At 36.0% G+C, this 26,305-nt stretch overlaps 19 protein-coding genes and 1 non-coding gene across 20 annotated transcripts; 11 read left to right on the top strand and 9 right to left on the bottom strand. All coding sequences in view use genetic code 6, as the record gives it.

Annotated features, from left to right (window-relative positions):
* Nucleotides 1–434: 434 nt before the first annotated feature.
* Nucleotides 435–1,337, bottom strand: SS50377_24221 (uncharacterized protein; the record flags this gene model as incomplete). The annotated part of the gene is made up of 1 exon (XM_067908069.1): nt 435–1,337. One exon carries the CDS (start codon nt 1,335–1,337, stop codon nt 435–437), a length of 903 nt encoding a protein of 300 aa, XP_067765043.1.
* A 9-nt stretch (nt 1,338–1,346) lies between these two features.
* Nucleotides 1,347–1,634, bottom strand: SS50377_24220 (uncharacterized protein; the record flags this gene model as incomplete). Its single annotated transcript, XM_067908068.1, has 1 exon — nt 1,347–1,634. One exon carries the CDS (start codon nt 1,632–1,634, stop codon nt 1,347–1,349), a length of 288 nt encoding a protein of 95 aa, XP_067765042.1.
* Nucleotides 1,635–1,895: 261 nt separating this feature from the next.
* Nucleotides 1,896–2,603, top strand: SS50377_24219 (uncharacterized protein; the record flags this gene model as incomplete). Its single annotated transcript, XM_067908067.1, has 1 exon — nt 1,896–2,603. The coding sequence occupies one exon, from the start codon at nt 1,896–1,898 to the stop codon at nt 2,601–2,603; it is 708 nt and encodes a 235-aa protein (XP_067765041.1).
* Nucleotides 2,604–2,661: 58 nt separating this feature from the next.
* On the top strand, nt 2,662–3,717 carry SS50377_24218 (CHY zinc finger domain-containing protein; the record flags this gene model as incomplete). Its single annotated transcript, XM_067908066.1, has 1 exon — nt 2,662–3,717. One exon carries the CDS (start codon nt 2,662–2,664, stop codon nt 3,715–3,717), a length of 1,056 nt encoding a protein of 351 aa, XP_067765040.1.
* A 123-nt stretch (nt 3,718–3,840) lies between these two features.
* Nucleotides 3,841–4,830, bottom strand: SS50377_24217 (Annexin; the record flags this gene model as incomplete). Its single annotated transcript, XM_067908065.1, has 1 exon — nt 3,841–4,830. The coding sequence occupies one exon, from the start codon at nt 4,828–4,830 to the stop codon at nt 3,841–3,843; it is 990 nt and encodes a 329-aa protein (XP_067765039.1).
* A 608-nt stretch (nt 4,831–5,438) lies between these two features.
* On the bottom strand, nt 5,439–6,191 carry SS50377_24216 (20S proteasome alpha subunit 7; the record flags this gene model as incomplete). Its single annotated transcript, XM_067908064.1, has 1 exon — nt 5,439–6,191. The coding sequence occupies one exon, from the start codon at nt 6,189–6,191 to the stop codon at nt 5,439–5,441; it is 753 nt and encodes a 250-aa protein (XP_067765038.1).
* A 555-nt stretch (nt 6,192–6,746) lies between these two features.
* On the bottom strand, nt 6,747–7,574 carry SS50377_24215 (Cysteine-rich membrane protein 1; the record flags this gene model as incomplete). The annotated part of the gene is made up of 1 exon (XM_067908063.1): nt 6,747–7,574. The coding sequence occupies one exon, from the start codon at nt 7,572–7,574 to the stop codon at nt 6,747–6,749; it is 828 nt and encodes a 275-aa protein (XP_067765037.1).
* A 1,067-nt stretch (nt 7,575–8,641) lies between these two features.
* Nucleotides 8,642–11,014, bottom strand: SS50377_24214 (Cysteine-rich membrane protein 2; the record flags this gene model as incomplete). Its single annotated transcript, XM_067908062.1, has 1 exon — nt 8,642–11,014. The coding sequence occupies one exon, from the start codon at nt 11,012–11,014 to the stop codon at nt 8,642–8,644; it is 2,373 nt and encodes a 790-aa protein (XP_067765036.1).
* Nucleotides 11,015–11,024: 10 nt separating this feature from the next.
* SS50377_24213 (uncharacterized protein) lies at nt 11,025–11,483 on the bottom strand (the record flags this gene model as incomplete). The annotated part of the gene is made up of 1 exon (XM_067908061.1): nt 11,025–11,483. The coding sequence occupies one exon, from the start codon at nt 11,481–11,483 to the stop codon at nt 11,025–11,027; it is 459 nt and encodes a 152-aa protein (XP_067765035.1).
* A 627-nt stretch (nt 11,484–12,110) lies between these two features.
* On the top strand, nt 12,111–13,319 carry SS50377_24212 (Cysteine-rich protein; the record flags this gene model as incomplete). The annotated part of the gene is made up of 1 exon (XM_067908060.1): nt 12,111–13,319. One exon carries the CDS (start codon nt 12,111–12,113, stop codon nt 13,317–13,319), a length of 1,209 nt encoding a protein of 402 aa, XP_067765034.1.
* A 57-nt stretch (nt 13,320–13,376) lies between these two features.
* On the top strand, nt 13,377–14,222 carry SS50377_24211 (Cysteine-rich protein; the record flags this gene model as incomplete). The annotated part of the gene is made up of 1 exon (XM_067908059.1): nt 13,377–14,222. One exon carries the CDS (start codon nt 13,377–13,379, stop codon nt 14,220–14,222), a length of 846 nt encoding a protein of 281 aa, XP_067765033.1.
* A 1-nt stretch (nt 14,223) lies between these two features.
* SS50377_24210 (Transmembrane domain-containing protein) lies at nt 14,224–15,348 on the top strand (the record flags this gene model as incomplete). The annotated part of the gene is made up of 1 exon (XM_067908058.1): nt 14,224–15,348. The coding sequence occupies one exon, from the start codon at nt 14,224–14,226 to the stop codon at nt 15,346–15,348; it is 1,125 nt and encodes a 374-aa protein (XP_067765032.1).
* A 3-nt stretch (nt 15,349–15,351) lies between these two features.
* Nucleotides 15,352–16,002, top strand: SS50377_24209 (uncharacterized protein; the record flags this gene model as incomplete). Its single annotated transcript, XM_067908057.1, has 1 exon — nt 15,352–16,002. The coding sequence occupies one exon, from the start codon at nt 15,352–15,354 to the stop codon at nt 16,000–16,002; it is 651 nt and encodes a 216-aa protein (XP_067765031.1).
* Nucleotides 16,003–17,091: 1,089 nt separating this feature from the next.
* On the top strand, nt 17,092–18,030 carry SS50377_24208 (uncharacterized protein; the record flags this gene model as incomplete). Its single annotated transcript, XM_067908056.1, has 1 exon — nt 17,092–18,030. One exon carries the CDS (start codon nt 17,092–17,094, stop codon nt 18,028–18,030), a length of 939 nt encoding a protein of 312 aa, XP_067765030.1.
* A 1,289-nt stretch (nt 18,031–19,319) lies between these two features.
* SS50377_24207 (Transmembrane domain-containing protein) lies at nt 19,320–20,378 on the top strand (the record flags this gene model as incomplete). The annotated part of the gene is made up of 1 exon (XM_067908055.1): nt 19,320–20,378. One exon carries the CDS (start codon nt 19,320–19,322, stop codon nt 20,376–20,378), a length of 1,059 nt encoding a protein of 352 aa, XP_067765029.1.
* A 40-nt stretch (nt 20,379–20,418) lies between these two features.
* On the bottom strand, nt 20,419–21,165 carry SS50377_24206 (uncharacterized protein; the record flags this gene model as incomplete). The annotated part of the gene is made up of 1 exon (XM_067908054.1): nt 20,419–21,165. The coding sequence occupies one exon, from the start codon at nt 21,163–21,165 to the stop codon at nt 20,419–20,421; it is 747 nt and encodes a 248-aa protein (XP_067765028.1).
* A 363-nt stretch (nt 21,166–21,528) lies between these two features.
* SS50377_24205 (uncharacterized protein) lies at nt 21,529–22,233 on the top strand (the record flags this gene model as incomplete). Its single annotated transcript, XM_067908053.1, has 1 exon — nt 21,529–22,233. The coding sequence occupies one exon, from the start codon at nt 21,529–21,531 to the stop codon at nt 22,231–22,233; it is 705 nt and encodes a 234-aa protein (XP_067765027.1).
* Nucleotides 22,234–22,856: 623 nt separating this feature from the next.
* Nucleotides 22,857–23,558, bottom strand: SS50377_24204 (Thioredoxin reductase; the record flags this gene model as incomplete). Its single annotated transcript, XM_067908052.1, has 1 exon — nt 22,857–23,558. The coding sequence occupies one exon, from the start codon at nt 23,556–23,558 to the stop codon at nt 22,857–22,859; it is 702 nt and encodes a 233-aa protein (XP_067765026.1).
* A 969-nt stretch (nt 23,559–24,527) lies between these two features.
* SS50377_t20047 lies at nt 24,528–24,598 on the top strand. Its single transcript has one exon. It is a non-coding gene; the product is annotated as a tRNA-Gly (tRNA).
* A 367-nt stretch (nt 24,599–24,965) lies between these two features.
* SS50377_24203 (uncharacterized protein) lies at nt 24,966–25,337 on the top strand (the record flags this gene model as incomplete). Its single annotated transcript, XM_067908051.1, has 1 exon — nt 24,966–25,337. One exon carries the CDS (start codon nt 24,966–24,968, stop codon nt 25,335–25,337), a length of 372 nt encoding a protein of 123 aa, XP_067765025.1.
* Between the last annotated feature and the right edge of the window lie 968 nt (nt 25,338–26,305).

The raw sequence follows: 26,305 nt of genomic DNA, 5'->3' as shown, positions 1-26,305 counted from the left end.
AAGAAAAATCGGAGCGAAAAGCTGAATTCAAAATGCAACTTTTAGAAAATCTGGACTTTACCCTTAAGAAAGCAGTTTCCTTTAGGTTAAAATAGGGTATTGAAGCTAGGATTCAAATCGGTATTAGCTTCGCGAAAATTCCTAAAAGATCGTCGATAAATATCATTTTCGATTTTAATAACTTTAATTTTAAATTAATAATCTCAAAATTAGAGCCAGTGAATTTCTTACAGAAATAAAACTAACACCGAAAAGTTTATCTCTGCGATGTATGTAAAAAATTAACAGACTTGCAGCTTTTTTTAGGGAACCACAGCTCGAATTAGCATTAAACTATTAAATCAGTCAAATTACTTTTGCTCACTTAGTACAATATAAATTAACTAATTCGGCTAGAATGCGCATTGCAGTAAGTACTTAGATAATGCGATCACTCAAAATAGATGTACCCCGAAGTCCTCGCCCATGAGGTCCATCCGCTCGCGCAGGTCCTCGTCGTCCCAGGCTGCCAGCAGGCCCGTCAGGCACCCGCCCAGGTCCAGGTAGTCCTCGGCGGACAGGTGTGCGATGCAGGCCCGCAGGCAGTCCAGGAAGGCCGCACGCCGCTCGAAGGATGCGCAGAGGGGGACCATCTCGCCGCACCGGGCGACGAAGAAGGCGGCCATGTCCGGCGCGAAGGCCAGCTCCTCCGCCACCTGCAGCACGGCGTCGCAGCTGGCGTGGGACACGGGCAGGCAGGTCAGGAGCTCCGGGAGCAGGGAGGGGTCCGCGCCCGCAGCGGCCACGAGGCCCTCCGCCGCCATCTGCTGGGCGTCCGGGTCCTGCAGCAAGCCCGCCAGCAGCCGCACGCCCGGCGCGCTGTGGTGGCCCAGGTAGCGCAGGCCCCAGGCGAGGTAGGATGCGGGGGTGCGCGGGCCCTGGCCCCAGAAGGCGCAGCCGCAGAGGTGGTCCAGCAGCTGTCCCGCGGCACCACGCAGGGGCGCCCCCGGGGGGTCGTGCTGCACCGTGCGCGCCAGCTGGCAGCCGAACTGGGCCGCGGCGGCGTGGTGCTCCATCGTGCGCTGCAGGACCGCCGCCACGCGCCGCACGTCCAGGAGCAGCAGCACCTCGGGGTCGCCGGAGAAGGCGTTGGTGACCACCTGGAGCTGCAGCGGCGCGTAGGGGATGCCGAAGTCCGCGGCGAGGGCCTGCACCTGCGGGAGGTACTGGGCCGCGAAGGGTGAGGCGGAGGCGAAGAGGTCCGAGAGCCGCAGCAGGTGGTTCTGGTCCCCGGCCGGGGTGCAGGGGGTGCGGCTGCCCTGGAGTCGGGGCAAGCGGAGGCGCCGGTACAGCTGCATTCGGAGCGGTCACAGCTCGTTGATACCGACCAGGAAGTCCAGCCGCTGGATCATGCGCTTCACCTTCAGGTCGATCTGGTGGGAGCGCTCGGCGAGGTCGGCCACGCGCGCGAGCAGCTTCTTGGCGGCGGTCTTCTGGCAGGTGATCCTCACGCGCAGGCTGCTGGTGGGGAACGGGCGTGCCTGCTGGCGGAGGAAGTTGCGGTGCACGACGGGGTCCTGGGCCGGGGAGGCGAGGCGGATCTGGCGCAGCAGCTAGGGAACGCAGCGCGCCCCCGCGTCGTTCAGGCCGAGCATTTCTTTGGGAGCGTATAGTGGAATACAATACTACAAATATCCGGCGTGGACCGACATGGGTCTGGGTGGATTATGCCACGGGTATCAAGCCTGATGCGTGGACCATCGCCTACCGGGTTACACCACCATCATGGGTCTGCACTGCGAGATGATCCTGGACCCAAATCGAACATTTTGGGAACAAAACTCTCGAATGGCTCAAAGTGATAATCTGAAGCCAAATAGTAATATTGCCGAAATTAGAATTATAAAATTTACAAAATGTCATTCGTATCGCTAGTGGACAGCTCCGACTCCACGGTGTTCATTCAGCTCCTGTCGAACAACCAGTCCTACACCCTCGAGCAGCAGGAGATACTGTAACGTAGGTGCGCCGTGGCGTGCGAGGAGTTAGTGTAGCAAATCGACGCAGAGATGGGCCTTATCACCCCATTGTACAACTAGCACATCGCCATCTGCGCGAAGATAGTCGATGATTGCATTTTTGACGCCTTCGTCCGGGCAGAAACGCAGCAGAGGATGCGCACCCTGGACAGGATTTACAAAGGCCGGTCCCCGACCAAAAGCAAAACCAGCGTATGCCTCAACTCCAGGATATATGCGCTTGTCAACAGAGTGCAGTCCCCCAAAAACAAAAAGCAGGACATTATGTTCTCTGGCTTTAACACCGCGCCCATGACGATAGAAATACCGACCAAGGCTAGCACCTACTCGGTTTCCGCCAGACAGCAGAAGGACCTATCGGTGCGCATGCTTAACAGCCCGCGCGTGCGTTCCAGCTCCATGATGGCAACGACAGATCTAGCGCTGAGGCCGCACTCTGAAAATGCCGAGATTAACATTCCAACGATACGCCATCAGAATGCAGAATGCAACAAATTGCCACCCAGCCGATCAAGCAAGCTGGCCAGCATCTGCTCCAAGGCCCGCCGCGCTCATACCAATCATCAGAATGCGATCGATTTTTGACATATGATGCTTGCCGTATAATATGAACTTCCGATTGCTTTTCGCCAACCGTTCTAAAATGTCTTTCAAAAACGAAATCGTGCGCAGGTTTGTGTTCAAGCTGAAGCCCGGGTGCTCCGATCCGGACATCGAGGAGGACCACATAGTACTTAAAGATTTCGTCTACCAGGTCCTCTCTCCCGAGCGCGAAAAGCAGCAGCGCGAGGAGCTGCTGCTAACCTACAGACACCTGCCTGTCTCGCACTACGACCCAGAGCTAACAGACTACCAAAACTAGCTCAACTACAGCAAACTCCTCGAAAACCCCCGGCTATCTGCCCTGGCACCATCCGAAACTATTTACGCCAGGAACTACCTGTCCACCTCGACCGGCTGCACGCACTACCTACGAAACTGCAGTAAGCAATGCTTCGACTGCAAGAAAATTTACCCGTGCAGACTCTGTCACGACGACAATGAGGACCACGAACTGCCTCGCGAGAAGACCGAATTCTTCTCCTGTAACATATGCCTTAAACTGACAAAACCTGGCATCACCTGTGAACTCTGTAACACTAAATTTGGTGAATTATATTATCACGCAGCAGACTAAAATAATCTTACATCTATATTTTAGAAAATTATTATTATATAATATTTACAACATATTAAGTTTTAAAATTATAAATAAGTATCACTATAACGCTTGTTTTTCAATATTTATCTTTGTAGTTAAATATTTTCAAACTTAAAATATAAATAAGATTAGAAAATAGATTAATATAATGAGTTGGTTATTTTTAAATATATTTATTTTTAAATAAAACTATCTGGTTATTAGCGTGTATCTTATCAAGAAACTACATATTTATTTATCCGAAACATAATTCTAATTCTTTTTGACGAAAAACATAAAATAATATTAAATCAAGTTATTAATAATAAATTATTTGATATTACTAGTGCGCTTAATTCAATAGTTATTGTTATTTTCAAATAATTGACTAAAAATAATAAACTTTTTTAAACTAATATGTTTTTCATGTTTTTATACATAAAATTTCTAAAAATCAATTTATATTATTACTTTAGATTTATTAAATGCTTCTATTTTCTACAATACATAAGGTGTTGAGAGTTTGGATAGTAAACCTTATTATAGTAAGTAATATCAATGCTTATATTTACTTTTAAATGAGTCTAAATTTATCATATAAAATTAGCAATGTAGTATAAATAAATAAAACTAAATTTGGAATCACAGGCCCCAGAAAGCTAAAATAGCTTTCTCATAGTTGCCAGAGAGATCTCCCTTGATATCTTTAGCGATATCACCAAATTAGGAATAAGCCTACTGGAGGACACCGCCCTTAACGAGGTCTGAGAATAAGATTGTAAGGTGGACAAGGCTCTTATCGTCAGTACCAGCTCCTTTAAGTGCTTTCTTAAGTTAATAAGCAATTGCTTGTCTTCTGTCAAGCAAGGTGTAGTGGGCAAGCAAGAAGGTATGCTCGTTTTTACCGGACATTTCCTTCTCGATGACGTCACCGAGGGTCTTGTTATACTTGGTAGCAAATACCTTGCATACTTCAACATATAAAGCGGGGGTACATTTGCAGAGAACAATCATGAAAGTCTCCTCATCAGTACCGGCACCCTTGGCAGCTTCGAAAAGCTCGTCAGCTAAACCTTCAGCATCAGCATTACCAGTACTCTTGGCCTTAATCCAACCTTTGATTAACTGGCACCAGTCTGCACTACCGATATCAGCTACGATCTTCTCAACCATATCCTCTTTGTAAAGTCTCTTGAACTCAGACTAGACCTTAACCTGGTCTTCGTCGGTCATCAAGAAAACGAGAGGGATTAAACGCTTCTCGTCAGTACCTGCACCTTTGATAGTAGCCTGGATGAACTCAGCCCATTTAGTATATTTTTCACCAGTGAACATTTCAACAGCAAGATTTTAAAAGTTACCAGATAAATCTTTTTTGAGAACATCAATCATGTTCTTGCTATAGATTTTTTCAAAAGCAGTGCATACTTTAGCTCTCTCATCAGACTTAAAAGTAGTCATAACTGAGATGATAGCTGCTTCATCAGTACCAGCTCCCTTACATGCTAAGTAAATACGCTCAGCAGCCTTAGAGAATTTATCGCTGGGGACTACAAAAACTTCAGACTGTTTTTCAATTTTAATGCTATGACCACATTTATCACATTTACTAGTAGTAGAACCAGCTCCCATTTTGCGGATATGTAAAAAATTCTTTTAAATCAAAATATTAAATATTATATAATATTAAAGGCATACTAAAAATAAATATATTTAATTTGTGGTTTGTGAAGAATAATGTTATATTCTATTATAAAAATCATCTAATGTGAAAATATCTACAGTTTGTTCTTTAGATTTTGAGCGTTATTTAACAATGTTATTTTTATTATTATAAATATAAATTTCAAATAAAAACCAATAAAAGAATTATATTATGATATTATTAGTGGTTATTAATATTTAAACATTACGATACCCTGACACATGAATCCAAGCATTTAATATTATATAAATTATAACCTTGTATAAGTAGAAAAAATTATTGAAAAAATACTTATGGGTTATGCAAAATGTTTGTATATCCGTTATATTTATATAATTTGTTAATATTATTTTTCAGGAAGTGTATTACAAAATACATACTATTATATTATTATACCTAACTATTATTCTAACTACTACTAGATACCAATCAACCATGTAAAGTAATTTAGATTATTGGGCACTTATACAATCACAAACACTGACATATGTTTATAAAATCATATATTTATTTTTTTGGAATTAAAAAACCGACATCACTCTACAACACTACCACCAACAGTCTCAAGCTCTAAAATTGATTTTTAACTCTCTCTACCACTCCTAACAACCAAACTTTCGATATACATCAAATTATCAATATCTTCAATGACCACTTTTATAACTTCTTATGCCTTTTCCACTCCCTCCTTTTCGGTCATTTTTTTCAGCTTGCCTCCCTCGTTTTTACTTCTTTTCAAGTGGCCATAACGGTCAACAGTGGAAGCTTCTTCGCCCATCAACTTTTCTACCTCTACACGTGCATTTTACCATTTCTATCCAGCTACACATGCATAATTAGCAAATATTTCACCTGAAGGTACGACAGAATATAGTTCAACTCCATTGGAGACAAAAATTGAGCATCCATACGGGCGGGCCTGAGAATAATGGGTGAAACGTTCGAAAATTGAGGAAAGTGTGTCTGTAATAAATGAAATTGGAGGGGAAATATCGTTATAAGTAGTGAATTGATTGAGAGAGTTTGATAAAGTTTCAAGAGCTGCACGGCCATCTGGCAAAGACCCTACTACACAAGCGTAAACATCATCTGTGAGTTAGAAATAACGGGTTGAACAGGGTATTTCGAGTGGGGAAGTTTTTTTGCATAAAACAGAAAAAACTGTGGTATTTTAGAGGTTGAGAGCTATGCCCAGGCCATGTAATTCTATTGCTTTATTTGCGTAATCAATCTAGTAGACATTTCCGTCTGGGCCAAACATACCACAGTCAGAGTCGTAAGAGGACATTTTTAGAGGTTTGAGGAGAAAGTATTAAACTATAATATTTAATATATAATATTATTAATAACAATTTTAAAAAATGATATGTATAAATGATAGAAGCAGATTTAAAATATAGTAATAAATCGATCAATAATTATGTTATTCATAATGAACTAATTACTATAATACAAGTTTTTATTAAATTAATCAATTAGTATAAATTGTATATTGGTATAATTGAAAGTCCGTATTTAACTGTATATTAATAGAAGCTAATCTCAAATTCTATTATTTACACGTTTAATTAAATTAAATATATTTTTATAAAGAAGTAATGTATTTTACTTAGTTAATAAAAATAACTATTTTAGATTAGCACGTTTATATTATTTAAAGTAGAATATTTCCTAATAAAAAATAATTAGTGAATTGTATTACCAAAAGAGATAGTTTATATTATAAAATTGATATTAAACACTATTTAGATTGAAAAAACATGTATTAGTCTTATCATATAATATTGCATTATTATAATTTTATGTGTCTTATTCATGCTCTGCTAGTAGTGTTAATATTCTATCACTTCTTTGTTTTCTTTATGAAAAAGTAAATAATACATCCTTCTAATAAAATTACCGATAAAATCCCAATAATAACACCTGTTATTACACTTCCACTTATTTTGTTACCGGATGGGATATCTAGAGTAGTCTCTATTTTAATACACATTTCACTTACTTTTTCATAACCTTAAACGCAAGTTACGCATCTACCATAATGATTAATAATAAAATTAGGTAAACATGTACCACATGAACTATTATCTTAATTACAAGTGGCACAATTTGGAGCATTCCCACAATTACATTCTGAAGTTGCATTATTGTCACAAACTGTTGGTATTCCTTCTTTACAATATTACCCCACTTCTAAATAATCACACTATGTAGTGCATCTTCCATCTATAGTTGTTACAGTAGAATGAAATTAAAAATCACAAGTAGCACAAAAAGTGGCAGATGTACAAGTGTTGCAGCCAGATTAGCAAGGTACACATTAATTAATGGTTAAATCACAATATCCAGCGTTATATTATCTACAATATTTGTTTGTCTCACATGTAATTGGTGGTTTATTCTAATTTTTGTAATAAATAGGTAATGTTTATTACATAGCACACTGATCATTTTTTATTTAATAACCTTTACTACATTAGATGCATTTTCCATCTTAACACAATTAGCAATGTAACATCATAGCACTATCCAAGCAGTTACAGCCATTACTATTTCCTATTATACCGCTTATACAAGAGATACAATTTACATCTTTTGAGTTATATATTTAGCAAAATGTATTTGCTGGGCAAGAATTTTCCCCTTACGTACATTTGGTTTCTCTTGTCATTTTTAATGAAGATTTATTTTTGTAAATTATATTTAACAATTAATTTCATTAAAAATAATATGAATTTTATGCTACAATTGATTATAGATAAATCTATTAATAATTATTTTTAGATTCTGCTTTATGTTAATATTAATAGAGTGCAATTTTTCTAAATATTATTCTATAATTCAATTTATTCTGAACTATATTCATCAATATTCTCAAAAATATCTACTTTAGTAATATAATCTATTAATATTATTACACTAGCATTTTAAATGTGCATATATAATATAGTTATACTAAAATGACATGCATTTAATAAAAATTCAATGGCAAATTTATTTCTTATCACTGTTTAGTTAGCAATTGAATGCAAATTTCTGGATTTTATAGTGAATACACTTTAATAATGAAAATAAAAAATATCATTTTATTATTTTTTATATAAACTTAGCAAAATTACTCATAAAAATACTTTGTCGTCAAGTTATAATAATATATAATTTTAGTATCATATTAAATAATACTAATTAATAAGATGTACCGAATAATACGAAATTACTAATATACTCTTAGTAATTAAGGATACTAGAATCTATTTTACAACTTATGTGTTTTTAATAAAAGTTTATGGTTATAGTTTAATATTTGCATTTAATCTCATTAATTTTATTTATTAGCTTCAATTTTCTCTTCATAAAAAAGTAAAACAATATAATCGCATATTACCTGCTATTATTGACTGTAATAGAACCTTTTTTAATAATCGCTTAATTGATTATCAATACTACTTTAAATAGCTATAATAATTAAAAGATTAAGCATCTGTACTTCGTTTTATTACTGTATTATAACAAAATTTTATTAGTATATTTATATATATGAAATTTAAAATAGAATATCATTGATAAAATTAGCAGAAAACTAATATTATACATTATTTACTACTATAATTGCTCGAAAAAATAATTATATTTATAATAATTTTTCATATAGATCAATAGTAGTCTATATTTTGAATTATCTACCAAAAAGAATTTTACACTAATAAAATTGATATTAACGCTATTAAATTAATTGGCTCATTAATTGTTTTAAAGTGCCTTAAGATTATGCTACTGATAATATTTTTTAGGTTTAGCCAAGTATTAGTATACTATAAGACAAACTGTTAAAATTATGATCAGTCCAGCAAATACTAACCCAACTATATCAAGAGTACTAAGAGTTTTGTCTTCCGGATTTATAATCTAACAGATTGAAGGAAATATACTAAGTTAAGAATACCCGACAGCACAATCAGCACAAGACTGATTTGGATCCTAAATATAACCATTCATACAGCTACTACACCTATTATCAGCACTACACCTTTTGCAGTTCTCGCTTATGCCGCATTTACATGTTAGTGTACCATCGCAAGGTATGCATAAATTATTAAAACACATTTCAACCTATTCGCATTCCATATTTGTATCGCAACTTCGCCTACACTATTTGTCCATCAAAACAGCGCCATCAACGCATATTTTGCAGCTTTTACCGTCGCATACCGCACAATTGACCTGCCTAACATCATCTTAGCATTTGCACTCCATATCAAGCCTGAGCTATATACAGTCTACGCACTATCCGTAATTCTTGCACCCAAGCCCCTCCGCGCACCATCTCGAGCTCCCGGTGTCGTCGCAGCTGCCCTTGTAACCTGCAGGAGTGAAAATGCATATCCCGCCCATCAGTGTATGCTCCTTCATGCACTGCTTGCAGGCGTCCTTGATCAGCTCACAGTTTGCACAGCCCACCACAGCATCTCCTGGCTCTGTGATGCCACAATTACACTTGTGTTGCATTGTGTTGATCACAAGTGGGTTTGAAGAACACGGCTGTGGGGATTCTGGCGCAGCGCAGTACTAGTCTCGGTGCATCGGCATCGTACAGATAGGAATTTTGCAGTTCCCGTTCATATCCTGCAGCCAGCCATTGATGCAGTGCAGGCACGCGCCCTGCTGTCCGCAGTTCTGGCAATTCACGGCGTCACCGCAGGAGCATGTGATCTACTAGTCGAAACACGGCCTGCACTTGAGTTCGCTGCAAAGCTAGCCAATTGGGCACATGTGTAGGACGTCGCAGTTTGGTGGCAATAAGCAAAGCCCATTAATAAGCACAAACTTTTCAATGCATGTGTAGCACTAGTTTTTCAGATTTGTGCACGATTGACAGTTCGTTGCTTACCTACATACGCATGGATCATGATTGTCTAAGGAACATGTCCGGCATGCCGTCTATTTAGATCCACCATCAGGGCAATAAAATCCTGATAGGTATTTGGAGCCACATGTGTTTGGTTAGCAGATTCCAAAAATACATATTGTGCATTAACTATCACTACAATACCTGCAGTTTATTAGTAATTTGTTTAAGCATTTACAAGCTTTGCCTTCCGGAAGGTTGGAACATGGTGTGCATTTTTCTCTTTATTTTGCGTTACAAAAATAATTGGTATAGCTACTGTTTGATGTTAGATTTTCGTCACAAATATTATCACCTACTTGTTTTTCACCGCAAGATTGGGTCTAAGTAATTATTTCAAGCCCTGGTACGCATTTTTTACATGTATTTGAGGATCTCCCGCAAGTAGCGCAGTGAATAGCAGTACCACATTTGCATGATACAATTTGAGATTCTATGCATTGTTAGCATGAATCATTAGGATTACTCCTAGAAACACAAATATAACCATTAATGCATTTTTCGTTAGATAGAGATTAGTCACATACATTTAACATACATTTTCTATTTATTGGAGTATATCCCTATAGATATTCGCTGTAAATATTATTATAGCATTATTTACACTACTAAAGAAGGTTTCCATTGTAGTTACAATACAAATCTATACTTATGTTATCACAAGAACTACATAAATCTGAAAACGAACCATTACAGAAATGACCTGATTTACATTGTGTAGATAAATTTTCTATATCGCAAATATTTTATTTTCGTACACATTTCCCAGATACTAATTTAAACCCTTTAATGCATAAGAAACATGTATTATTAGATGAGTTACATGTAGCACAGTTTTAGGCAGTACCACAGCTGCATGATACAGGAGAATCTTTATAACATTATTAGCATATAACCTTGGATCCAGTCGGTGCTAGTGGACAATAGCTATTTATTGCACATTATGCCGAGCTAGAACTAGCAGTACAAGTATTTGACAAACATATATCATTAACCAATTATAGTCCTTATCGACATCTTATACATTTGTTATCCAAGTATTCTGCACAATTTGAAATAAAATTTATGCCGCATCTACAAGCTTTATTTTAATTAATATTTTAGCAAGACTCGCAAGCTTCGCCAAATGCTTTTTAACAGTAAAATCCTGTGGTGCAATTTGAAGAATCAAAATCTTATCCACAAATATTACGGCCTTAACACATAAATAGCTTTTCAAATATAGACCTGGTAGACAAGAAGCACATGTATGTTCCCTGAGTCCACAAGTATAGCATCCTTTAACATTGCCACAATATCATTCTTATTTTCCATCACATTTAACGCAAACAGCATTTTATTATGAGTTTTCTTTACAATAAAAGCCATAAGCGCAGTTTTGAGTGTTTAAAAAAAACCACATCTCCTCTTCACACAATGATCGAATACTAACTCGTAACCTTCGATGCACTTTACGCAATATGATTTTTAGCTGTCACATTGAATACAATTTTTGATCAAATTCTCCGTGCACTTATACGTCTTATTATGAGTAATTTTGCTGCAACTAGTGCATAAATTTCCAGAATTACTATCGCAGAAGAAACCCGTGTGACACGTCGATGAGTTTCCATGCTAATCATAAATATTAGTATTCGCAATGCAGTTACCTTGGTCAAGAGAGAAGCCTTTCATGCACTGCAAGCATTCAATACCCGAATCGGTGCAATAAGTGCAGTTGGGTATTCTTCTGCATTTTCAGCGTAACTTTTCTCCCCAACCACAGCGAATACAAACTGTGAGCTCTCTAATACCTTCTTTAGGACGAAAACCGTTCGCACAAATTTCTTAATATGTGGATGCGAAATTAGTTACACAGTGATTTTCAGAGTTTTGCGTGTACATAGCAACACACCATTAACATCCGTTTATACTGCAATTACGGGAGTTTTATTCATCACCATGTCGGCATTTACAAAACCTGCCACTATTAACGAAAGAGCACGCTACACAATTACTATTGACTATATCGGATATACATGATTGTGACATAGCGCAGGATTTATTTGACAGGGTTTCATCATAGAATCCTGACATTTTTAGAGAATAGTATGATGAATTGGTATTAATTCCGTTGTGAATTTTTTAATAAACAAATTTTGTTGATTAATTATATAATATTTATAATACTAGTAACCTTTAAAAAGTAATATTTTTTTAACTTTTATGGAATATATTTGTATTATTTAGAGATAGTTTTGTAAAATATAAAACATAAATAATATAGTAAACAGGATTCAATTATATTTGATCATTTTCAAAATGAACAAAGAAGGGACCTGTGCATTATATCTAACTACCAATGAATGTGAATTTAACTCTTACTGTCCAGGATTAAAAAATAAGGATGATACCGTATGTAAAGCATGCCATGAAAATCAGCCTATTGGATATTATTGTAATTGTGCGGATAATATACGTTTAAACTGTGCCAGATGTAATGGCATAGAGTGCAATAAATGTATAAAAGGTTATATTCTAAAAGGTAAATCTTGCGAATAAATTTAGTCAAATTGCAACGTAAATGATGAAAATTGCCCAGATACATACTATTGTTCCGCAAGAAGTGCAGGAAAGTGTGAATAGTGTAACTCAATATCGGTGTTAGAAAAATGTAATTGTGGAGGAAAATATTATTCAGGATGTATGGCGTGTAAAGGTCCTTTCTTTGCATAATGTATTCCTAGTTTGCATCTTATTAATGGGATATGCAGTAATACAAACGACTTCGGGAGTTGCATGAGCAATAAATGTAAGGAATGTACTTACTGCTACCCATCTTCATTGAGAGGTATTAGTTGTGCAACCCCTAATGGATAATATGCAGAATGCCAATACAATGGATATATGTTCCCTAACTGTGCTCAATGCAGTACATTAACTAATTAGTGTTATACATGTCTATAAGAATTTTCACGTTCATCAGGTTCTTGTTTATCACCTGGATTTTGCTAAAATTCAGCAACATAAATTTGTAATCCTTCATTTTATTGTAATGCTGATAAATTATGTAGGAGTTGTGATAATATTAGTATTAATCGAATATGCTAATGTGGTAAGAATAAAGAGTATTAAAATTTTATAAAATGTTCATCGTCAGGCGAATATGAGGAGTGTAGATATGGATATTTTTTGCATAGAAATTCAGTAAAAGTAACTTGTAGGAGAAATTTTTGTATGGATGGTTTAATTACTTGCAGAGTAAATTATTATTGCAATGAAACGAATGGTTTATCTTAATTTATGCCAGCCTCCTCCTAACTAATACCTTGTGAGTGTTTTTAAAAGGAACATTGTTAAACTTGCGATATAATTAAATAGAAATGCACCAGGTGCATTACTAGTACTACTAAAAACTCGTTAGGTGAATGTATAGAAATTGATAATATATGTGGTGTAGATGGAAATTCCAATAAGTGTTACGATTCGTTTACATGTTAAGGCCTAATTGGTTCAACTTGTCAGCCTTGAACTTCCATAAAACGCGTATAATAATGTAATTGTGATTATTAATTAATAGACAATTGTATGGAATGGAATGGGGACCTATGTAACAAATGCCTCCCAGGTTACTTAAATCTTAAGGGTAGATACTTGTTAAATACATGTGGTGCTATGATATCTACCGATAATTGTTAATATAATCATTATTGTATCTCAGATTTTACAAGCCATTAGGAATGTTAATTATGTAAAGATTAGATAGAATAATGCTAATGTGATATATTTTCCAATTGCTTACGATGTGAAATTAATTCTAATTCGTGTTAAAAATGCATTATCGGATATTATTTCTCTGATACAAACTAACAATATGAAGTAAAAGAAAATATTTGTGACTTTTTAAACGAATCTATGATGTGTACATATGGAAATTTTTGTCGAGGAACTTTTGGAAGTGCTTGCTAGTCTTGCAGTGCCATAAAAGAAGGTGAATCTTGCAATTGTGGAGGAATTTTATAGCCATAATGCATATAGTGTTCTGCTACGGGTTGCATAAAATGTATTTCGGGATATTAAGTTTATTAGAATAATTGTATTTCCGGAGCATCGTCAAATAGCTGTGCATTTTATACGTACTGTCATCCTGGATCCAGAGATGTAGTTTAGTGTATTGACTGTACTGCTGTTTCTCAAAATTATTGCTCGTGTGGCGCAGATTTCTGCTAAACTTGCGGAAAACAGCAAAACACATGCGGATCTTGCATAAAAGGGTATTAACTAGATAGCCGTAACAATTGTATTTAATCGTCTAATATTTGCGATTAAAATACCAGCTCAGCCTTATGTATGAACAATTACTACTGCAATGGAACCTCGGGTACAACATGTACAACTTGCGACCAGATACAGCCAGGTTAGTAGTTCCACTGAAATGCTATAGATATTCTTAACTGTATGCTCTGTTCATAATAAAAATGTCAACCCTGCCTACCTGGTTTTAAGCTGTACAAGAACACCTGCGTCGAAAATATATGTGATGCCAAATTAGGTTCTAAACAGTGTTTTAATCACAACCAATGCCTACCAGGATCATCAGCTGGAGATAATTGTTAATTATGCTCCGTAAGTATAGAAAGTGAATGCAACTGCTAAGGAGGTTAAAACTGTAAAACCTGTGGAGAACTATCTGGAACCTATGCTAGCTATTTATACAGTTTTAAATTCAATGAGAGCACACTTTAGTGTGATAAAATTACAAGCTCCACAAAAAATATTTGTGACGTTAATAATATGTCAACACGCTGTACTCACAATGAAGTATGCTTGGGAAGCTTTGGAGACTCTTATTAGCCTTGTTACCAGATAATTATCGGAAAATAATGTCATTGTAATAAGAAATAACAGCCAAACTGCATGCTTTGCGATGCTGATAAGTGTAATATTTGTCTTTCTAGTTATTATTTACACGATGGTGAATGTGTTATAGACATATGTGATGCAACAAATCCATGTTTTACAAATTTCTACTGTGATTCTAGAGAAAAATTATGCAAGATATGTACAACATTAACTCATACCTAATGCAATTGTGGTAAAGCAAAAAATTTCCAGACCTGTTCAGATTTTAATGATAGTTGTCATACGTGTTTGGATGAATTCCTATCCATAAATGGGTTTTGTGAACCTAAATATAGTTGTAAAGTTACATCAGACTCCCCTATAAATTAATTTTATGATCTAGAAACCAAAAAATGCGATTTATGTGGTTAAATCAATATTATATGCAATTGTGGAGTTACTATAAATTGTCTTTCATGTAATAGCGCAGGAACTTGCTCGAACTGTATTTCTGGATACGGGCCAGATGATAAAAATTCATGTTCAGCCCCTATTTGCACGATAAATATCCCACCAGGTAAATACTGTAGCGGACTAAATGAGATATAAACATGCCCATCCATAAACACCCAATGCAATTGTGGCAGTGCATATTATTGTTAAAGCTGCAATGCTGATAATACACGTTGTGAACTCTGTATAGATGGAGTAATAATGATTAATGGAGAATGTATTCTTGCTCTGCTGGGATTCTCAGGAACTTGCACTGAGATCCCTGATTCATCATAGTGTATTTCTGGTTTTTCCTGCATTAGTATTCCAACTTGCAGTTCATGTGTTTACATATCTTCTGGGTTTCTATGTAACTGTGATGGAAATTAATACGACTCCTGAATTAAATGCAAAGGAGATTAATGTGGTGCATGTATACCAGAAACAGTGCTAATGGATAGAAAATGCAAATATAGGTGTTATTCCAGCATAGATTGCGAGATAGGACTTTAGTGTGGGACAAAAATGGCATGCGAAGCATGTGATACAAATTTTGAGTGCAATTGTAACAGTATGGTCAACTGTATATAATGCGATAATGCATAATGCAAAGTCTGTATATATGGGTGGAAATTCAATGATGAAAATGAATGCAAGATTTGTGCAGATGGTTTTGAGATAATTTAAGTAATTTGTGTTACCAAATAAGAACCGGAAAATAATATTCTACTCATAATAAATCTGTGTGGAATGCTATTTGCAGTATTAGTTATACTAATCAGTATAGCTGGTATCATATTTTACTATATCAAACGCCCTAAGCATCTCTCATTCCAACACAACATGGGAGTATGATATAACAGTAGACCTACTCAACTGAAAGCAGTGATTTTGTAATTAAAGAATACATAATATGAATGAAAATGAGTAAAAGTTTATTTAATGATTTGAAATATCTGAGTAAATACATTCAAGTAATAATGCTATGTTTCTGTAAACTAATAATATAAAAGATTATATGATTATAATAAGTCTGCGCAAATAAAACCTACTTAAGTTGATATCTCATTTATTCAGTGCTAGCAAAGTTAAAAATTGCTTAAATCTTATATTAACATAAAGTAATTTACTAATAATTTCGTTTTTAGCATTGAATTATTAATATTTAAATCTATTTAGAATTTTATCAATATAACCGTATTTAGGATAAAATTTATAGTACCATAAACTATTAATAAAATCAAAAAACTTTCTAAAATATTTCAATTATCTATAAATTATAATACAAACTATTCTACTGTATTAAACCAAATCCTTATGCTTATCTATATTTTCAGCTGAGCAGATACTTTTCCGATGTATTAACCTCTGATAAAGATACTAAATATAATAATTAATAACTTCTTAATGAAAGTTTAAGAAGTATGTATATATATATATTACTAGATATTATAGAGTAATAACGACAATGTACACTCATAAGAAGGTAAACTAAATTGAAAATAATCAAGCAAAGGTTCATAATTAGCACATAAATATGTTATGCAGGTTATATTTTGTTAATATTACTAAAATATGCCTAAGTTATCATTATTTATTATCAATAAAGTTTATTTATACAATAACTATTGGTATGTTAAACTAAAATTCCATTTACTAATAATATAACAACAAATTGGCTAAAATTTATTATTTATAATGATTATTCATTTATAATATATTATTATAATTCTAATATGGATTTAAGTTTTCTTGAAAAATATTACGCATGCTGAAACATAAAGTAAAAATATAAAAATTCATTCCCAAATACCAATAAATTGATGTAAAACATTTTATTTAAGAGTTAAACAATAAAAGGCGTTGAGCTAGAATCTTATTCGAATTAAAAATAAGTATTTTAATTTTCTCATACTATATTTTTAATATATAATATATTAATAATTAGACGAAAAATAAGTTTGTGAAAATGCTCCTCTCGGCTGCGGAAATAAATGACCTCACGAACTAACCAGCCCTGGTCCATAGATAGAATACTGCACTATACACTTAGATTTTAGCAGAACTAGATGATAGCTCAGCTATAAGCTTAAGAGCTGCTGCTTAAATTTGTTCCTTTCTAGAGGAAACTCCACAAGTTCTTAGCACTTTGCTAGGCCTCTTGAAGGCCATTGAAAAACACGAAAACTACGAATCTGCATATGAAGAAATTCCGGTCAGCACGGATCTCGCCAAATACGCGTAAAACTAGCACGCAATTTGCTCCTACATCATTACCAGCAAGCTTCTGATATAAGCAGCGAAACCCCAATCTAGCCAGCTATTCCATATTGCGCGCGAGCTGAAGAGGCTGAAAGCGTTCAAAGAGAGTCAGTTCGTGGAGCAGCTTGGCGTTTTGGACATGACCGCAAAGGGCGGGATATACTCCCAAGGGCGCTAGAAGACGACCTACTGCAAGTCCCAGAGGGCTAGAAAGCGCTAGGTGGAACCGGCAACGCCGCAAATTTCGCCGGAGGTGGCAGTAACTATTCCGGCGTACTTGAACACCGCAGAATTCCAGGAGCTGACCCTCAAGCAGATTGGCCCAGAATCGCTGCTCGACGGTGCGAAAATCGACGGATTTCGCCGGAATTTCATCAAGAAGACCCCGTTCCAGCTGGAGTCGGTGGTAAACAAGTACAAAAAGCCGCCGCAGTACGTCGAAATCAGTGATTTTGAACCCGTTAGCTACCCCCGAATCTAGGGCAGATTCTAGAGGTTTTCGGAAGAATTTATACCCCGGGAGAGCGGCAGGGACTTCGAGCTAGAGGCACTGTTCGGGCTAAGCAGTAAAGAGATTCTAGCGTTACAAAAAACGTACCACGACAAGGAAAAGCGGGGCAGATTTGGCACAGAAGCCATTATCTGAGTACTAGAAACGGAGTTAAGAAAATGAGGCTCAGGATCAGGATATTTTAGTAAGTTGCTTGGCGGAATTTAAAAATTAGTGCACTTGAAAAATGAGTGGGGAAGTTTTATTAAATGTTTTTATTATATAATAATTCCGTTTGAAACTGATAATTTGATAACTTTGTGGTAATTTCAGAGATGATGATATTTATTTAAAGTGTAGTCTTAAACCCATTTATAAATTTATTCTATCACTAAACAGTATTCTATCGCCTCTTAATAAATTGCTCTTTGACCCATAGCTTATGCTTTAGAAGCTTTCCTTGACGTGATTTTTCATCGCTCTCGGCTTTGATTTTATCTATTTCTAATTCAAATTGAATCTGTTTTTCTACTTCCATTTTTTGAGCATTAAGCCCTATTCTGGCCATTTTTGATAGCTCTCTTGCACGTAAAAAGCGGTAGTTTGAAGAGAAACTTAGAGTAGAGTTGTTTTTCATTTATGCAATTATTTATATAATATTATATCTTAAAATATATCAGTTAATATACCGTTTTTAACTTTTTAATTTTGTACTCAAAAAATATATAATAAGAACTATTATACAATAATATTAGAATAATATTGTAATTTTTTGCTATGGTTTATTATTAATATGTAATTAGATGACGAAGTGGAAATAATTTTGATACATTTAGGTTTGAGTTTTGATTTATATATATATATATATAGTATTAATAATATTGAAAGATGCAAAAAGTTCGTAAATTTTAATTTAACATATGTAGACCTAAAATATAATATACATAAGGATATAAGCATGGTAATTAAATTATTAATTATTATTTTAAAACTGCAAAACAGATTTGTGATTGATAAGACTTAATTATTTAATAATATTGTGTATATTATCAGATATCTATAAATAAAAGAAATATTAATATAATTTACTTAGTAATGATTGTGGTATATTTTTGGTGTGAACAATGATACTTATGATTTTATAGATATTCGAGTATTATAGAAAGGCACGAAATAGTAATTTTCTATGATAATTTACCGTTAAATTAAACATTAATGCAAAGTAATTTGAAAATGTCTAAGTAAAAGTTTTAGAGAATTAAAATTTGCTATTTGACTCTAGAAAATTTGTATTTTACTCAAATAGAACCATTAATCTTAATTAAATTTATATTAATTAAAAATTATCACAACAAAATTTTATACTTTATATTAACTAGTTTTGCCATTATATATTTATATATATTATTTTGATATACAATTGTACAATCTTTCCTCGATAAAAAATGAACACGGTGGGTTAACATATTTGTCTGTTTTTGTTTTCAGTTTTCTCTACAGGAGAGTTATTTGGCTTTTCACTACTGGAATAAAATATGAATTTTCCTCCTTATTCATTTGCTACTGCATCTTTATCATTTTCAATTGCTGGATTGATACTTAATTTCTACACATTAGACTACATAATTGCTAAACTATAAATTAAGATAACCTTATTAGTGGGCGTATTTTTACTTGAAGTAGGTCTTATTTTTGCTTAATTTCCATAACTTCACCCTTGTGGATATATTTCGTGTATTTCTATTGGCTCTGGAAATGCTTTAATTTATTCATCGTTATTCTACTTATATGGAAATTTTAAGTCATTTGGTGTCATAATTTCGTTTGGCTTTGGATTTAGTACTACTCTTTTTTATCTCTCTTACTTAACGAAATACACTCTATATGGATTGAATTTTATGATTGTTGTAACCTATTTAATTTTTAACCCAAAATCGGAACCAGTTGTTTTCCAAAAGCAATCCTTTAATTTTAAGTCAAAAACTACAATTTTCCTTACTCTCTCAATCTCGTTCTCCTGCTTTGGCAAGAATCTTCTCACATCAACCTTCTTCAAATTTTCTCAAGACTAGCTTATTTTCACACTTGCACTGCTATTTGGCCTTGTATCATCTATTTTTCTATTTTCAGTCCCTGTTTCTTTCGCTGTTTTTCAAATTTTCTCTGTAATTTCGCTCCTTTTATCGGTTTTTTCTACGGAAAAAATCGTCCAAGCGGCGTTCTTTTTGGCCAATTTCAGCGCCAGTGGCATGATAAGTCTAAGTTTTATCCTTAGCACCGTGACTAACAGCTCCAGCCTGGTTTACTTTGCGCTGTTGATCTCGAACTTGGCGGGGTATTTCAGTGGTTTTGCGCACCAAATTCATCAGGTTGTCTATGTCTGCTGCTGCATTTCAGGCCTCGTTTTTGCAATTTTGGGGGCTATCGCGTGGTCCGCAGGTCGAAAAAAGATAGCCATGGTAGTGGAAAGCTCGTTGAATGAGTCAGCGGATGGCATAGTTTGACGAATTTTTGTAGTGAGTTTTTATGAAATAATTTCATCGCTCAGTCTCTCAGTTGGCTACGGGAAAACGTCCCTGATGCACCAGAACCACTTTTAGGTGTATTTGGCTGGCTTCCCTGCTGGATTTTTCTTAAAAGCTCTTCTTCTTTTCTTTTGAGCTACTCAATAGCAGATTGATCCGAAGAAAGCTGCGCACTTCTTTAGGTCCAAAGTTCTGCTTCTTTGGCTCTAGCCCAGGAAGCTTTATCGGTCTTAAATTGTTCTACAGCCTGGCTAGCATTCATATTTCCTACTTTTGTGGCATCATGCAATCTTTGCTTGCGATCAATTTCGGCTTATTGGTGCTGTTTTTTCCTGTCTAATTCATTTCTTATTACAGAACGAGTTTCGTCAGCAGCTTGGGATTTAGAACGTTTCGACCTATCGTATGAATCATAAACCTTTTTGTTCTCTTCATATACTTATTTTGTTCTTTTTGTACGCTCTAATAACCCTTTTTCCGCCTACAATCTATGGATGGTTTTTAATTCAGTCTCCATTTATGTTGATGCCATTCGAACTTCATTTTCAGCAGAGTCCTTTTACGATTTAACTAAGTTTAATTTAGATTTAGATAATTGCATTTCCAAATATTTAACTCTATTTTCCAGCAACCTTTTTTGCTACTATTCCTAGTAAAATACTTTTTAGTCTACAGGTTATAAATCTTAATATTTAGGATTGTGATCAATATCCGGAAAACGAGAAGACTATCTTAATGAAGCACTTGCTGAAGGTGGCGTTGACATTACTTATGAAGTGAATTATTACTTACTTTATTTATATATAATATTTAAATATTAAATATTTGATTTGTTAAAATATCTAATATTTATATATTTACAGAATATTTATTTTCAGGTTACCATGTCAAAAAACTAATTTTTTATTATTTACTATATAATATTTATAATCCAATAAATATGCTTACTGCTCAAATAACTGGGTTAAATTCTGCGTTGATATTTAAACGTACTTATTAAAAATCATATAAATTGTAAGGTTTATAAGATTTTTGGGTTAAAAAATAGTTATACATAAAATTTATGCAGTTATTATATGTTATTGTCACTTAATAAAGAAAATATATTTTCAAAGTTTTCCGCTTCATAATGGAACTTCAATACACAAAAATCAATGATTTACTCGACAGATACCTCAACCTTTATAACTAACCTGTAAAAGCTGCATCTAATATTAATTTCTCATCATAATCACACTCATAACATCAGATTCCAGATATGGTACAAACTGGTCCAATTACCTATGAAAACAACATTCCAGCTGAAACGTAAAAATCAATTAATGAGTTCACAATAGATCGGAAAATAGCGCACTCTAACGCAATTATCGATCAAATTGCCAAAAAATATAGCCTCGCTTAAGACGATTTTTCAATTTCTCTATAAAATCATTCACCACCAGGTTCCACTCCTGATCCTGAGAACTTGAAAATTGCCCCAAATTTTCACACCGAGGTATTTAGGACTCGCCAAAATCTTGCTCCTGAACATTAAAATCCTCCTTAAAAATAACCCGTTATGTCAATTCTTGAAAATAATTCTTTAGAGGCATAGATTCACAAATTAAAGCTAGAGCTGGCATTATAAAAATAATCCAACTGGGAATTGAACCGTGAGGTATCAAAATTGCAGAAATAGAAAAAAACAAAGGATCAAAGTCGTAGCAAATTGTAATGTGTAGAGGAGGAACTGAAAGCTGCAAAGGAGCGGATTATACAACTGGAAGTCAGGGAGCGCAAACTTTAGGATGTAGTAAGGAGGCTGAGGAATGGTATCGATCTTAAGGCAAAGTGATTGTTGGTCGGGACGAATTATGTAAAAAATGATGTGATTTTATGAATTTTAGCTAAAATCAGTAAAATGATTGTAAAATTAATGGAAAGAATAATAAATATTATAATTAAAAAAATATTTTTAGACACTAGTATTAATATTAATTTTATACTAGAAAGGGAATGAGCAATGTTTATAAAGTTACCAAAAGTGGACTAATGTCACCTTCTAAGAACCAAAACCCTAGGCTTAATATAGATTTTGTACATCCTACGTATATTGAGGAAGTGATGCCTTAGCCTATAACATTTTAGGAAGTTTTCTTCGGAAAATCATAGTCTATTTCACTATAAACACATTTGGCATGCGCTCGGGCTGCTTTAAATTAGTAGGATCGTCATATAGATTTAAGGGAACTTTCCTATAAAAATTTAGAAAAATTGAAAGCTCCAAAACTTTAACCGGCTGTATTTTCTCTAAAGCAACATAAGCCATTCAGGGCCACTAATTATACACCGTAACAAGTACAAATTACTTTATCATAGTTAAATTAGAGATAAACTAAATAAATTTCTCCAAATTCATTAATAAAAAAATTGAAATCAAGTCCTTTATAATTTAAAACGGGACGATTTTGAATAATATCACTTTTATGCTAACCATCTCTCACAGTCTAACGCTGCTTTAGCTCCACTTGCTGCAGATATTACAGGAAGATGATATTTAGGATCACAACATGCACCAGCAGCAAATATACCAGCTTTGGAAGTCATTTGGTTATTATGATTGAGTGATATATAACCACGTTCCATTGTCACTATACCATCCAAAATTTTAGTTTATGGATATTTAAATACTACGTGAGTATCACTTTTATTGCAGTTTTCATTTTTTTAGTCAGTGGACTATTAAACAAAATCAATTCCATTATTAGTTAATAATAATCCAGTGGCCATTATTATAGAATTAGTTTTACTTTGCTTACCGTCATGAAAAATAACAAATGGATATTGTTATGAATCTATAGATTAAACATCTTCAAACATTAATTTTGCTCCGCATGTCAATGCTTGCTCCTTTTAATTTTGAATTAGAGTTGAACGGTCAATAGATAAAAATCCAGGATAATCCTAAATGGCCTAAGTTTGTAAAGGTTATACTGTTTCTGATTTACCACAAAATACTAAAGGATTTAGGCTAGCACGCCCTGTATAAATTGCAGCAGCGAGACCACTGTACCCACCTCCAATAATTACTACATCATATATATAATCATTATTTATTGACCGCTTAGTTTAAGCTATAGCTGGTTATACTTTTATTTATGTAGAACATCCCATTTTCATATTATATATTTATTTAGTATTATTATTACATTATCAGATAGTATCGAAAATTATAAAATACTCAATAGTAATATATATTTACAAACAATACACTAAATACTTTGTCTTTAACAGTTATTTCACAGTTTCATATAATTTTGAATATTTATTATAAAAAGATAAAACTATCAAAGAAATTAAATTTCATTTCATATATTAATAGAAAAGTAGAGTATCGAAAAGATGTCTCATCTTCGCAAAGTTTGAGCCGTAGTGCGTGGCGGCCTTGATGAGGAGGGCCTGCTCCTACTCGGAAAACAAGCGGACCTCGCCCATTCTTTGGCGGTTCCATTCGCCAATATATAATAGCGATATTCAGCCGAAGCCAGTGCTTGGTGAGGGAGGTCGGGACGGGCATCATGCTTCCGACCTTGATGCTGCGTAGGATGGCCCATACCACCGTAGTAGCCCATCATCCGGCATTTTAGCATTCCAGCGCATAAAGGCAGCGCCGGATGAGTGCATAACTCGCTTTCCTCACCAGCTTAAACTAGGAGTTTCTGCAGACGGCTAATACTACGAATACTATAATACGGTGAGCAAGATTCTAAATTTAGAAAGTTAGAATACAAAAGGTGAGTAGTAGTGTAATTAGGGTAGGTTCCATGCTTCTCCACTTTGAAAAATGTCCAACGTAATGAAGGCCTCCAGATTCCTACAAGCAAAGCTGCTGGTCGAGACGAACATACCAGCCCTCCAGATACCGATGGGAGAAAGTAGTTAACAGGAGCCCCGCGGAGTGTGCCATGGGCGCTTCCACGCGGAGGCGATGTGTTAGTGAGTAGCGTACTTTGATGTCGTGTCCAGACCTGGTGGCAGATAAGCCAGATAGCACCCAGAGTCCTACCTGGAAAGAAGCCGTGGTGGCCTCGGGCTCCGCGTAACAGCAACTAACACATAGCAGTGACTATTAATTAACGATCCATCCATGCGCCGTTGGTCTAGTGGTAGAATATGTGCTTGCCATGCACGTGGTCTGGGTTCGATTCCCGGACGGTGCAACTTTTGTCTTTTCTGCGAAATGGTGGGCATACCAATGTGAGCCGCGGAGTGTACACTGCGTGGTCCACTCCAACGTGCGGCGACACTATTGGGGTACTTGGCCATCGGCAGTGGGTACCTAGCCCAGACACTCCTGCCACTTTCGGGTCACGTCTTCGCCCCGAGCCACCACTTGCTATTTATATAATATTAATGTTTCCCTTATGGCCAAACAAAATTCCAAACAAAATTCTATCCCGATCGCTGTGATTATCTTGTCTAAATATATGGCGTTCACTATATATTATCCACTATGCGGCTGCTTTCCGGTTTGACCTCGTCAAGTTATCCAAAGTTTTGCCTCCCCACAAGCTCTCCTTTTCGTAAATGTTTAGACCTAAGAACTTCGAGAAGGACAAGACGTACTACCGGGCATTCTAGTCTGTAATGGCAGAGTATGCATATAACATCATTAGCCCTGCCCATGCGGTGGTCATGTACTAGAACATGCTTAAGGCACGGCTGGTGGATCGGTCTCACTGCTTCATGGTAAAAGTAGCAAAGGCGTACAATCGCGCCAGCCAGCACCAGATTTCCAACTACGGGGCCGCATAGTACTTTTACAAAACATTCCATCGCCACTCAAATAACTATAGAGGTGAGGGGACGTAGGTGCATCCCGTTGCCGAGGTGCTCGACTTATGCTAGGAGGTATCCTCCTTTGGATACCAAAATCTATTTGATGACTTTCTGATGTGAGCCGATTAGTATTACTCCATAGAGATCATAATGATTTCTTGTCTTCCGTACAAGCATCGGCGTGCAAATCCAAGGTTGCGTCTCCCTGGAGAGTGGAGAGAATACCTGCCTTGGCCGCTGCTAATCTGTCAGGATCAAGGAAAACTACCGCACTTCTGGCGCGATTCACTATCTAAGTCCGCCTCTCAGTGCGCCTGCTAAACTTAGAATCGGTTGTGAGCGTTTTCGGGGAGCTCTGCCGGTAGATGCCGGCTAGCTTTTACTGCAGATCCATGGCAGAGTATCCTGGGAAAAGATGTCTCATCTTCGCAAAGTTTGAGCCGTAGTGCGTGGCGGCCTTGATGAGGAGGGCCTGCTCCTACTCGGAAAACAAGCGGACCTCGCCCATTCTTTGGCGGTTCCATTCGCCAATATATAATAGCGATATTCAGCCGAAGCCAGTGCTTGGTGAGGGAGGTCGGGACGGGCATCATGCTTCCGACCTTGATGCTGCGTAGGATGGCCCATACCACCGTAGTAGCCCATCATCCGGCATTTTAGCATTCCAGCGCATAAAGGCAGCGCCGGATGAGTGCATAACTCGCTTTCCTCACCAGCTTAAACTAGGAGTTTCTGCAGACGGCTAATACTACGAATACTATAATACGGTGAGCAAGATTCTAAATTTAGAAAGTTAGAATACAAAAGGTGAGTAGTAGTGTAATTAGGGTAGGTTCCATGCTTCTCCACTTTGAAAAATGTCCAACGTAATGAAGGCCTCCAGATTCCTACAAGCAAAGCTGCTGGTCGAGACGAACATACCAGCCCTCCAGATACCGATGGGAGAAAGTAGTTAACAGGAGCCCCGCGGAGTGTGCCATGGGCGCTTCCACGCGGAGGCGATGTGTTAGTGAGTAGCGTACTTTGATGTCGTGTCCAGACCTGGTGGCAGATAAGCCAGATAGCACCCAGAGTCCTACCTGGAAAGA

Source organism: Spironucleus salmonicida, chromosome 4 (genome assembly GCF_000497125.1).
Source record: "Spironucleus salmonicida strain ATCC 50377 chromosome 4, whole genome shotgun sequence".
Taxonomy (NCBI): Eukaryota; Fornicata; order Diplomonadida; family Hexamitidae; genus Spironucleus; species Spironucleus salmonicida.
Note: the sequence above shows the minus strand (reverse complement) of the source record. Positions and strands in the feature narration are given on the sequence as shown.